Genomic DNA, 12743 nt, shown 5'->3' with positions numbered 1-12743 from the left:
CTCTACAACTATGTATACCCCTTCCCCTCAATGCTTTCCTTGTTACAAACAGTTAAGGTTAAAGATGAAAGTCTTTACTGCTTATTTTTAGATCAATATTAAAAGTAACAAAAAAAAGTTAAAAAAAAACCCCAAAAAACAGCACTGTATCATGTAACAGGATAAATTTCAGGACTCTAATGAAAAGGTAGTTCCAAAGCATTTAGCAGAAATGGTAAACTGGGCCTGGAATTAGAAATATGCCACTGATAAACCACAAAGTAGATACATTATAAAGCCACTTCTTGATTTACTACCAACTGCCACATATTATAACAAATAAAAGTAGCTAGTTACAGCTACTGGTGGGAGTAGCTGCGGGTAAGACTTGGAAAATACAAAAGTTTAGAGCCAGGAAGATCTATGTCATCTGCTTATTTGACAGATTATTTAACCCCTCTAAAGAGCAAATCTTTCTTCATCTATAAAATGAAGGTGCTAACAGCTACCTCACAAACCTGTCATGAGAATTAAAATATAGTAATAATGTATTCAAATCACTCAGCATAATAACTGGCACGCAGTAGGTGGAAATTAGGTTTACTTTCCTCTTTCCTTCTATCCCATTCAGGTATATACACATAGGATTATTTTTCAAATAAAAAAAAGGAAAAAACTATTCACTACATTTGTAAAATGCTTCGCTCTTACATATTAAGATGAACAATGCATATCTATACATAATACAGGCAGAAAATGCTCTCCCAGTCACTGCACTAATGGAAGTTAAACTTACAGCTGTAACATAAGTTACCTGAACAATGACTATATTCCTAACAACAGACAAATACCTTTCTTTTTTTCAAACAGAACTAGATAAACCAGTCCTCACCATTTGCACACCCAGAGTGCTCCAGTTGAGTATGTGTTTGTTCTACGTATCGGACGTGGAGGTTCTCCTTTCTTCGTAGCCGGTTAGCACCAGAAAATGAAAAAGGCTGTTATTGGCGAATCTGGAATAACATCTTCCTCAGATTCAAGGTCAGTTGCTTGATGTTGATTATTCCTAGAGGAAAATAAGGACAATTGAAAGAACATCAGTTAAACAAATATTTATTAAAACATCTATCATATACTAAGGAATCATGGCAGAATAGAGGTATGAAGCTGTAAGAGAGGTAATTCCTTGCATCTAATGTTTCAAGTCTAAATATAAGGATTAGAGAAGTCCCCAAATGATCAGAGTACCAGGTGTGGAAAAGTATTGTGAGAAGTAAAGTAGCAAGTGTAGTTTGTGGTACCTGAGGTAAAATTATAGGGATTTCAAATGGCAGAGAAAATCAGCAGAGGATCCTCCAAGTTTGAGTACAGGCAGGCAGTACTGTGTACATGTGTCAGAGAAGGAAGCTGGAACTGCATGAAGCAGAGCATTACTCCTCATTATTACTATTACTTATTACTTATTAATTATTAAACTCATTATTGAGAATATAATAGTAAGAGTATAGAGTATAATTCTCTTATTACTTATTATTACTCTCATTTTAAAAATAGAAAATAAAGATACAGAAGTTAAGTCATTTACTACAACAGTAACAGAACCAGGATCTAAGTCCTGGCAGCCAGACTCCCAGGACAATACTGTTAAGCACTCAATGTGTTATCCCTACTATAGAGCTGAGAAACCGTTAAGATCATGAGTCTAGGAAGAACATAAGACTAATGACTAACTACAAGTAGGACTCGAACTTTGAGTTTCTACCCCTGCTTCTATCCAGGCTCATTTACAGTACTCTCAACACATCAGTCAGAACAGTCCTAATATGTCACTCTCCTGATTAAAACTTGCCACATTTTCCCACTTCACTGAAAACACAAGCCAAAGTCTTTTCAATGATTCACAAGGTCCTGTGTGATCTGACTGTCCCCCTCCTCCTATGACCTCTCTGCACCACTTTCGTATTAGATTCCACTCCAGCCACCCTTGCTTCCTCGAGGCTCCTCAAAAATACCAGGCATACTGGAGCATACTTTGGGTTTTTTGCTCTAGCTGTTTCATCTGCTTGGAATGCTCATCCCCAGATACTGCATGGCTAATTATCCCATCTCCTTTAGGTGTTTGCTGGAGTTTTATTTCTCATCAATGCTAGCTTTGAACATGCTATTTAAAACTGCAGCCCCCTTCCCACACCCTAGTACTCTGTTACTTGTTATTCTGCTGTTACTTTATCTATGGCATTTATTGTTTTCTAACATTGGTTTGTTTACTGCTCACCTGCCAGAATATGAGCTCTAAGAGGATAAAGATCTTTTTGGTTCACTGATACATCGCAAGTGTCTACAACAGTGCATACTTGGTACATGCTCAATAAATACTTGTTGAATGAATGAATATGAGATTCCCAAATTCCACTAGAAAAATAAATTTGTGCTGATTCAATTCAGGACTGAAGGCACTTAAAGACTGGGTTTGAACTGAATTGTGGTTATTAAGTAAAATAAAGTTATTTCACTTTAACTCAATTGACTTTTCCATGTCAAACCATTACGGATCCTATTTGCCACTAATTTTTATCAGTCTGTCCTAATGTACTTGTATCAATTTGTAATACTATGTATTTCCAAACAAAGAATAATGACTTTTTTTTTTATAAATTATGACCAACAGAGATTTTTTAAAAATTAAAATACAAAGATTAATTTATTCTAACACAGATTTATATCTTAATATCCTGAATAATTTCAGTATTATCTATGGTCTATAATCCTATGTTCTATACTGAGGAAAATCTTTAGAGCTAATACCTAATTTTTACTCTCTACCTACAATTCTACCATCTTATTCTGGAAAAAACAAAGTAAGCTAAAGTCATATGAGAAACCCTTACAAATTAATGGAGCATGAAATCTACCTGACCTTGCTGTAACTAATCACGTCACAGACTACCTGCCTATTAGTCATAAAAATTCAACCTGAAACATGAATGAGTCATGAGAAGAGATTAATTTCCTGGCAGAGTCAATCTAGAAGTGGCTGCGATCACAAAAGGAAAAGGAGAAAAAAAAAAATACCAAAAACTAGCACTAACTAGAGGTGGCTAAACTAAGTAAACAAGTGCGGGCTTTGTCCTCCTTTGTCATTAAAGAAAAAGGGGGAAAAAACAACTTTCAAACTTGTTAACCAAGTTTCTTCTTTAAAGCATTAGGTCGCACTCTGATTTTCTGAGAAAAGTTAAAAGTTTATGCCACAGCTTTTGGTTATTTATGCACACTGGTCATCTTTTTCTTTCTAAGAGTCTGATAGCGTCCCCTTAAATTCCTGTCGAACTACTTTTAGTTGTCTTTTTTTCCAAAAACCCGTAGGTCTCCCTTAATAATGAGTCTATAAAAAAGTTTTTAATATTCAGGCTTTTGTCCTCCTCTAAAGAACTTAAACTTCCAGTTAAAACATAATTCAAATTTAATGAAGTAGTTATAGCTCTTCTAACAATATAGATATTGTTTAGCTCTCAGGAAGGCAGCTGACAATGAATCTCTTGAGATCTTTTCATTGTAAACAAAAAGAGGATATACAAAGGTACAAATGACTGAACACCAAACGACTGAACACCACACAAAGAATTATCATCACTGAGGAAACTTGTGGTAGTATGCCTCAGGGCTCCATCCTCAGGCAGGTTTTGTTCAACATTTATTACTAGTTTTTGATGCAGGGCACTGGTGGAATATTTATCAAGTCTGTGGAAGACACAAAGTTGACAATAAAAGCTGACCTAATACACAGTGGGGGAAAAAAATCAACGTATTAAAGACCCACCTCCTAGAGGTTGAAATGGGCCAAATCTAAAAAAAACAAATAGGACAGAATAAATGAAAGAGAAAAGCCTCACTTAAGTGAGCTAGAAGAGAGAGAATTCAGGCCTTGCCACCTACACAGGGTGACACCATGCAGGCAAACTTGTAAGGCTGTTTCAGCACCAAACTAAAGAAAGGGTATACAAACCCTGAAGTGAGGTAGACCTGGGTCCAAATCCTGCATCTGACACTTACTAGTCACATTGGGTAAGTTAACCTCAGCCTCAGTCACCTCATCTATTAAGTAGGTACAGTACTGTACTTTCCTACTTTCTTTTTGTAGGAAAGTTGTGAAAAAGAAATAACATATATATACAAATATAATACAATGCCCAGAAAACAGTATTTAATCAATAGTGCTCTTATCTTAAAATGAAGAGTCTTTTGATAAAAGGTTTTCTCAACAACTACCATAAAGCCATGACTCTGAAGTCCTGTATTTTTATACTGACACAAAAAGTCTACAAGTAGAGGACAGGGAAGACTCTGACTTAAGGGTTCTAGTTAGCAGTAAACCCAGTAAGGAACCACCAGTAATGTGTTTTGACCACATATAGAAAAATAGACGGGACAGTACTGCTTTACTGGTCAGACTGTATCTAGAAGACTCAATTCTTAATTAAAATATCGATAAACTGAAACATTAAAGAGAAATGGTAATTTGAAGAGTCCTGAAGGAATGCTATTTCACTGAGGAATAGTTAATAAACACAGGGTATCTATGCTGAAGAGTATGAGACTCAGGAGGGCCCTGGTAGCTGTCTTCAGGCATACAAAGGGCTATCGAGTAGAAGAGGGGGTAAACTTGTTCCAGGTGGTCCCAGAAGGCAAAATCAGAATCAGCAAGTATCACTTACAAGTACAGTGATTTCTACCCAAATGCAGAACTTCCTACTAGTATCATCTCACTAAAATTAAAAAGGCTTGGGAGAGAGTGAACTTGTGTAAGAAGTGTTGAAACAATGGCTATTTCTTAAAGAAGTAATATAAGTAATTCAATTTAGAAGTGAGCACTGAATGAAATGAATCCTATAGCCCTGAAGTGTAGACAGACTTCTTTGACTTTCACTGGCCCATCACATCCATTTCCCAAAACAAAATGAGTCATGACCTCAACATGTAGCTTATTTAATTATTTGCTTTTTGTGATTGGTAGAGTTGAACACATATTTTGAACTTTGTAACAACAAATTTTTTTCTGAATAATTTCTTACTATAGTGTCACTAAACACTTACCATACCATACAGGTATCTGTAACATCAAACAGAGCTTAGGTGCGTCAGAATTACTGCATTTAGTAAGAAAAAGTATAAATCAAGTAATACTTTTTCCAAAGTTCAGGGAAATTTCAGGCACTAAATAGATTTTACAGTGGTTTAGGCAGTCAGAGGAAACCAGGTTGCCTTATAAGATAATATTTGCTATTTTTTTAAAAATTGAAAGCAAAAGGGAATTTGAGGATAGCAAGCTACAGAAGAAGTTGGCTTATGAGAATAACTATCTTAAATTTCAGGAGAGAACTGAAAGACACAATAGATTACCTCCTACACTGTTGCAAGGTTTGTACTAAATAAAATATACATGCCCTGAGCTCATCTATATGTTGAGCTTTACTGTAATTTCAAACTTCAGCTTTTACTTCTTTTCTAAAATATCAATGAGCTTCAACAGAAAAATTTTTTGAGAATGTTAAAAATAAAATAATTCTAGTTAAAAAATAAACTAGAACTCATATTTCACCAAGAAAATGACATTATCTAGTTTCAATACACTTTTTAACCTTGGTTTTGGAGGCATTCACATAATTCTGTATTAACCTCTACAGACTAGTTATCTTATTTATCTCTGGTATTCATAAATATCAGGGCTGATGTGTTCAAAATACCGTATTGCTAACTTACTTTACATAACAAAAATTAATGTAGGTTAACAAATACTTATCTGAAACCTTTGGAACCAGGTGTAATTCAGAATTTAATTTTTTTTTTTTAATTAAGGGTAATTCAGAGCATATACAGCTTGTTACAAAACACCTCCATTGGAGCCTGAGGTATCAACTTGTAGTCAAGCACACTGATATTTCCACAGCAAAGCACAGAAATGCTCACAGGAAGTGGGACAAATAAGGACTATAATAAATAGCATCTTGTCAGTTGAGATGAGCTTAGGTTGTGAATAACATTTCAAAAAAAACCTTTCAGGTTTTGGAATCATATAGAAAAGATTGTGGATTCATGTTTTGGCCTCACTTCAAATATGTACCATGAGTAAAAAGTGCTGACATTTTCATATACACGTTTGATAACCTCAGTCTGATCCCACAGCCATCTTTCCTCATCTATTAGGCCCCCTCAAAACTGTCTTTGGCTACCAATGTTCAGTGGACTGATAACATGGGGAAATATCAAAATGCTATTGGACAGCTACTACTTAAAAGCATACCTATAAAGATGTTAATTCCACTTGTGAGATGTGTTTACACATAACAGTAACTACTCTAAGCCAAAATAGTATGTTACGTCCACATAGCTTACCAGAGTTTTTGTGGATGTCCACTCAAATGCAACGGAGCCTTTAAAAACCCTATAAATCATTAAGACTATCCTGAATCCTAACTCTTAAAAAATATTACGTAAGTTTTATATAAATGGGAACTAAGAACTGGCCATACCTCTGCTCTGCATCAGTCAGACTAGATCCAGAAAAACATTCTTTTTTTTTAGGACACTGTTGGATAATGGAAAGAACAGAGTCCTCTAACTCAGAAGATGGGGTTCTGAGTGATGTCTTATCATTTTATTTTTTGAGATTTGGTTTGCTTGTCTATAAAGCAGAGATAATAAAACTACCATGAAGAATCATAGTGAGGATAAGAAATAATAAGTGTAAAACACAAAGAAGAGTAACTGGTACCCAGGATAAAAATTACCATTTTTTTATTAAACGAAATAGGGGGAGAGGGGAGAGGAACAGAAGGAAGAAGTTCCCCAGACCTGAGAAGTGTGTAAGAGGAAATACTTAGATTGCTTTTATGAAGCTTCTGGGACAGGCTGAAAGGGAGGTAACAAAACTCAAATATTTATTTAAAATGTAAGTATTTCAAATAATTTATTTGGAATAATTTATTATTTATAATAGTTATAAAAATCAAAATGCTTTAAATTAAAATGTTCTGGTACTTTATATTCATACATTAACTTAAGAGATGCATACGCTCTTTATATATACTCCCAAAATGAAACAAAAACACAGTGATTTTCTTTATATTTTCAATTGCAGAACATTTTATAATTTAAAAAAAATGAAATCTTTAACTCTTAATATATCTTTACAGTTTGCATAGCTAAGTAAAATGAAGAAAGAGAAATTGGGGGAAATATTCAATTTTCTGCCACAATTAAGAAAAAATACTTACACAATTTTCTGCTGCAGCTGTTCAGAAAGCTTTTTATTTTCTTCCTGTAGAGTATTCTTTTCATTCACTTAAATATAATGTGGAAAAGCAGCACAAATTATAGCAATGTTAACACATATGTCAAGGCTTTTTCAATAATTTCAACAATTACGGAGAAATTAGGATTTCAAATTCTAAGTCATAATGTTAGTCAAGGTTCATGCTACTGTTCAAAACTAATTTGTTACTAGGTAGTGATTACTACATCTCATATTGAACCTGTTCCACGTAAATGATTAACTAATAATTTTAGGTAATGCTTGTAGGCAAAAAAGAAAGAGTACCTCATGTACTGGGGAGTACGGTTTAATTATTCATACCATGGACAAGAAAGCATTCCATCTGGTTACTCAGTCCTACTAATTTCAAATACCATTTTAGTGAGTCATTTACCTTGAAATAAATCTGATCATAAAATACAACACTGACTATCAGTGTAATTTTATAACATTAAGCACATTAAGGAAATTTTCTTCCTTAGTCATACTGTTTTATGAATAATTATGGTAACAGTAATTTAAATATATCCAATGAAGTAGTATCTGCTTGTTTGAATCTACCTTTACTAAATTTTCCTATCTATCCTTATTTATAAAGCAGAAATTCAATTTTGGGTTATAATTCCTACTGCAGCCAGCACAAAATTTTAATCAATCCTTAATATTGTATCATTGGCTAAGTATGTGCCTTACTAGGAGGGATATATCAAAGAGATCAAGTCAGAGTAAGTACAATTAACCTCTCAGAAACAAAGTTAATCATACTCCAAAAATCTGTTAATAATTTACTGCTTTATAAATCTAAACATATTTTCTTACACTGAGTACATAAAAATTTGTTGACTAGCTACAATATGTGAGGTTAATAAACTACCTCCTGTGGAGGATCTTAAGGAAACCTTAAGATAAGACAAGCACCAAAAGGAAAGTGTAGTCTAATGAGAGACAAGATATTACATAAACACATATTTTTTTACAATTGAAAGTGACAAGGGTATCAGAATAAGTACAATTAACCTCTCAGAAACGAAGTTAATCATACTAAGTGAAATTCTAAGGAGAAAAAGGTTACTTTGGGTCGTTGAGAAAAATCAGGAGAGGATTTGGGAGGACAACTGAGCTGGACAGGTGACTATTCTATGCAGAGAATGGAACAAAGTTGAAAGAAAGATTAAGTATAATAAATGGTAGGAAGTCTTCAAAACCAGGCTAAGAAATGTGAACTTTATCTTAAAAGATGATCAGGTATCATTTTTCAGAGATGAAAGATGGGAAGATTGATTTATTAAAAATAAGTCAGCTGCCATACTGAAAAGCCAAGAAGGGTGCCACCAGCAGATCAGAACTATAAAAAAATTCCTGAATGATTTAAAAACAGAGAGGTTCAGACTGATGGCAAAATACAACAAAGGGCCTTTGAAAAAAAAAAGTGTGGGGTGGGCTTCCCCAGCAGAACCTCATATTAATTCCAACGGCAGCAAGGCCCAGAAATTGCTGAATGGGTAAATAAAGAGTGGCTAATAGTTGCTCTTAGGCTAAAGCCATGAGGACAGAGATCTAGAAGTTTTAAGACAGGGGAATCCATTAATAAATACTGAGACAAGGATATCAGGGCAGTGCTCTAAGTAACATATAGTGATCACTAGAGAAGGCATTTCCATACCCAGAAGATAAACTACTTATATACCCGACAGAAAAGCTCTCCAGTCAAGTGTTCTCCCTCCCACTTTCAGCCACTGGAGTAGGGCTCCTGTCAGTCAGAACTTGCATTCACTATTAGCAAAGGAGGGATTCTTCCTTGGGTTAATGAAGTAAGATTGCATTTAACAAGCCATCAATCTAGAAATACCTACAATTATACACAATCAAGATCAATAAACAAACAAACAAAACCCTGAAAAACACAAAAATCTTTAAAAAAATTATAAGCTAGTCAAAGAGAAGAATTAACTTCTGGATAAGTAGTTTTAATGTAGGAAACAAGAGATATGTGACATCTTCAGAAAGATTTCAAACGCTGATGCCATGAAAAAGAAACAAAGATCGTAAAAATCAAAAACATAATACATGGGAAGAAAGAATAAATGTGATTGAAGATAGCACTGATAATATCCACCAAAGTGATTCTTCTAAAGTTCAGCACAAAAGAATAAAGTTACAAAGTATAAAAGAAAAGTTAGGCACAAGGGGGATCCGACATCAATTTAATGAGTTCCAGAAGAAGAAACAAGAGAGAATGGAAAGGAACAAACACTCAAAGAAATAACCAAAAAAACCTCCTTGGACTAAGCAAACACTTGACAGTAGTAGAGGTGACTAAATATTCCAACAGTAGTCTTACTACAAAACAACCAGATCCTGCATAAAAATATACTTTTTACTAAATTGCTGAGCTCACAGGACAGGAAATCCAAGAGAACCCCATACTACCACCACAATCAACAACAACAAAAAGAAGCTGTGAGCTAAAACCCAAGCAGTGCAAACAAGCAGATGTTGGTATCAGCACTGGTGGAGGGACTGAATTTGAGATTTCCAGTTTAAGCCTCAGCTCCTGGAATGGAGCCAAAGTGATCCTAATTCACTTACCCCTGGAGTCAGCGGAAAGTAACTCAGATATGGAGTCTCAAGTATTTCAGATTACAGAATTATCTTACGAAGTAATGAAATAATCAAAGATTTAAAAGATGGAAGACCCAAAACGAACATGACAGAAGTGATCACAAAAGATGAGTAGGCAGACGAGACTGAGATAATTTGAGCATCAGTAAGAACAATGAACATAACTGATTGACACACATTGAATATGTAAAATTCCATGTATCATACTCAAAAACAAAAAGCCCCATTCCGGTCAAAAGCAAAAGGAAACAAAACATACACAACACACAAAACCTCATTTGTCACCATTGTAGGTAATTCATATATGATCTTACTCTGAAAATTGTCAATTAAAGGGAAAAAATTAAGATGTACCATGTCTTTCTAGTAGAAACTATATTCCAAGGTAACCAATAGCCCCAACTGATGAGGGAGAATTCTTGTTTACAGAAGAATGCCAGCCGATAATGTAGAAAGAATAACAGAAATGGGAAATTATCATTTTGTAATCTCTAATTAAATAATTCAGGCAAGAATCACCAATGGATACTAAAACCATTAAAAAGACATTGAGAGAGAATTGTATTTATAAAAGATTTCATAGTATCACACATCCATCCTCCCAAATCGATTACTTGGTGATATTAGGGGAAAATATATTTCAATAATGGAGAAGTTTGGCCATCAATCCCTAAGGGTGGAATAACCTGACAACCTAGCTCCTGATACGATGCAAAATAAGACAGTTTTACCCATGAAGCACTGCTGTCAAAAATATTTAATCTGGACTACAGATAGAATTTCTATTTTACAGGAAGTAAACAAACAAGATAAAGAAAATGATGAGAAAAATCCAGAAAGTGGCATAATTTTAGGAAAATGGCCTTACTTTTTCAAGAAGTCAATGACATGAAAGAAAAAAATAGGAAGGGAGCTATTCCAGATTAAAAAATGACAAATGCAACGTGTGATCTATGATTGACAGGTTTCAACAAAAACTGCTACAAACTACCTGAAAATGGACAACTGTAGAAATATGAATACTGACTGGCTATTAAAGAATATCAAATTATGGGTAGTCTTTGGTAGGTAAGGTAATGGTACTGTGGTATTAATGTTATCAATTAATACATTTCTGCCCAAAGCTGAAGAGGATGTAGGGAAATGGACACTTTCAAACACTCAACCAAAAACTGAACTGCCCATCAATATGAGAATACGGGTAAATAAATGACATCGACACCATGCAGCCATGAAAAGGGCTGTCTACTCTTTAACATCTAGGTTTTTTGCTTGTTGAGTTTTTGGCTATTTTTCAGACAGTTAAAGTTGCTAAAAATCTGATTATTATATTTTAGACATGACTGGAGTTTACTTCAAGTACTAATGATAATATAATTGTGAATCTCAACTATGTCTATTAAAATGTAATAGTTTTCTACTCATCAATAATATTCTTATATTCCTAAATAAATGCATGCATGCATTCATACACACAAACCACAGAATCTATAGACCTAAATAGATAAACATGTAAAGATTTCTAATACATAGTCTAAAATAATATAAAACACGTCACAAGAAAGTAATATGATTCCATTAAAATTTAAAAGAGAATAGAGAGGAGGGGGTATAAGGAGGGTCAGAGACAGTTAGAAAGATAGATAAACCCGGACCTGGACAGATGTTTATTAGATTGTTAATAGTAGCAGAATAAAACTATGTTCTTTCTATCTCTTTTTAAAACAATGAGCATATAGTCATTCTTGCTTATGTAACCAGAGGATAGCAATATAATTAATAGAAAAGTCAAAAGATGGAATTAATTTGAAAAAGATAAAGGTAAGAAAACCCTACATTAAGTGGGTAAGAAGAATAAACTAAAAATGGTATACTTATTAGTAATGTGTCCAAAAACACAGTGAAAATCCAAAAAAGTATACACCTCTGTAGAACACTAAATAGTCTGCTTTGTGTTTAACTTTACCAAAAATAAATGAAATAAAGATAAAACCAAAGAAGCAAATATAGACATATCCAGAAGAAATTTGCTTCTTGTCTTTACACCTGGTGAGACTTTAAGGCCAACATGGACAGTATTTGCACAACCTTTTTATACCTTATTTCTTACTAAAATTAGCATGAGATTAAATCTGTGAAAAGGGAAAAAAGGACATTTGAACTTTTAAATAAAGAAAAATATATGTAAATAATCCATCTGATGGTAACAAATTTAATAATAGGTTTTAACCTCAGCATACTATGCTTTAAATACTTAATAAATGAAGAAAGGAAACTCACTAAGCTCTGTGATAAGTTTAAGATTCTGCTGCCGGATGTTTTCAAACTCTTGCTGTTTCTTCCGCATATGTTCTTCAGTTACTGCACAGCGATCACATAATCCTGCTCTTAGTCTATGAAACAAAAACAAAATATTTTCAGAGTAGAACTTAAATGGTCTCATGAAAAAATATATAAATAAAAAATACATGAGGTGATGGATGTGTTAATTAACTTGATGGTGGGAATCCTTTCACAAAGTATACATTTATCAAAGCACCATGATATATACTTTTTAAAAAAAATTTCATTTGTCAATTATACCTCAATAAAACTGGAATTAAAAAAAAAGTTTGCAACTACTAAAAGATACCTCCTTATATTTAAATTTCAAGATTTTGTATACTTTATGAACATCTAAAGAACTGACTTGGCAAATATAGAGAAAATTAACTAGTTACTATGCCTTTAATATAGTCTCAAATAGGCTGAAAGCATGCTACTACATCATTTTCTATAGACTGCAATTGAGTGAAATTCTGTAAAAATATGCCAATTTAAACTCTATCCAAAG

General features: G+C 33.7%; 1 protein-coding gene across 1 annotated transcript in view; it reads right to left on the bottom strand.

Annotated features, from left to right (window-relative positions):
- The window catches only part of RBBP8 (RB binding protein 8, endonuclease), a 59815-nt gene that overhangs the window by 24653 nt on the left and 22419 nt on the right, over positions 1–12743 (bottom strand). Inside the window, 4 exon segments of the mRNA XM_014562620.2 lie at positions 872–974; positions 976–1045; positions 7251–7317; positions 12191–12303. Coding sequence (XP_014418106.1) covers positions 872–974; positions 976–1045; positions 7251–7317; positions 12191–12303 — 353 coding nt within the window.

The sequence above is a fragment of the Camelus ferus genome, chromosome 24, assembly GCF_009834535.1.
Source record: "Camelus ferus isolate YT-003-E chromosome 24, BCGSAC_Cfer_1.0, whole genome shotgun sequence".
Taxonomy (NCBI): domain Eukaryota; kingdom Metazoa; phylum Chordata; class Mammalia; order Artiodactyla; family Camelidae; genus Camelus; species Camelus ferus.
Note: the sequence above shows the minus strand (reverse complement) of the source record. Positions and strands in the feature narration are given on the sequence as shown.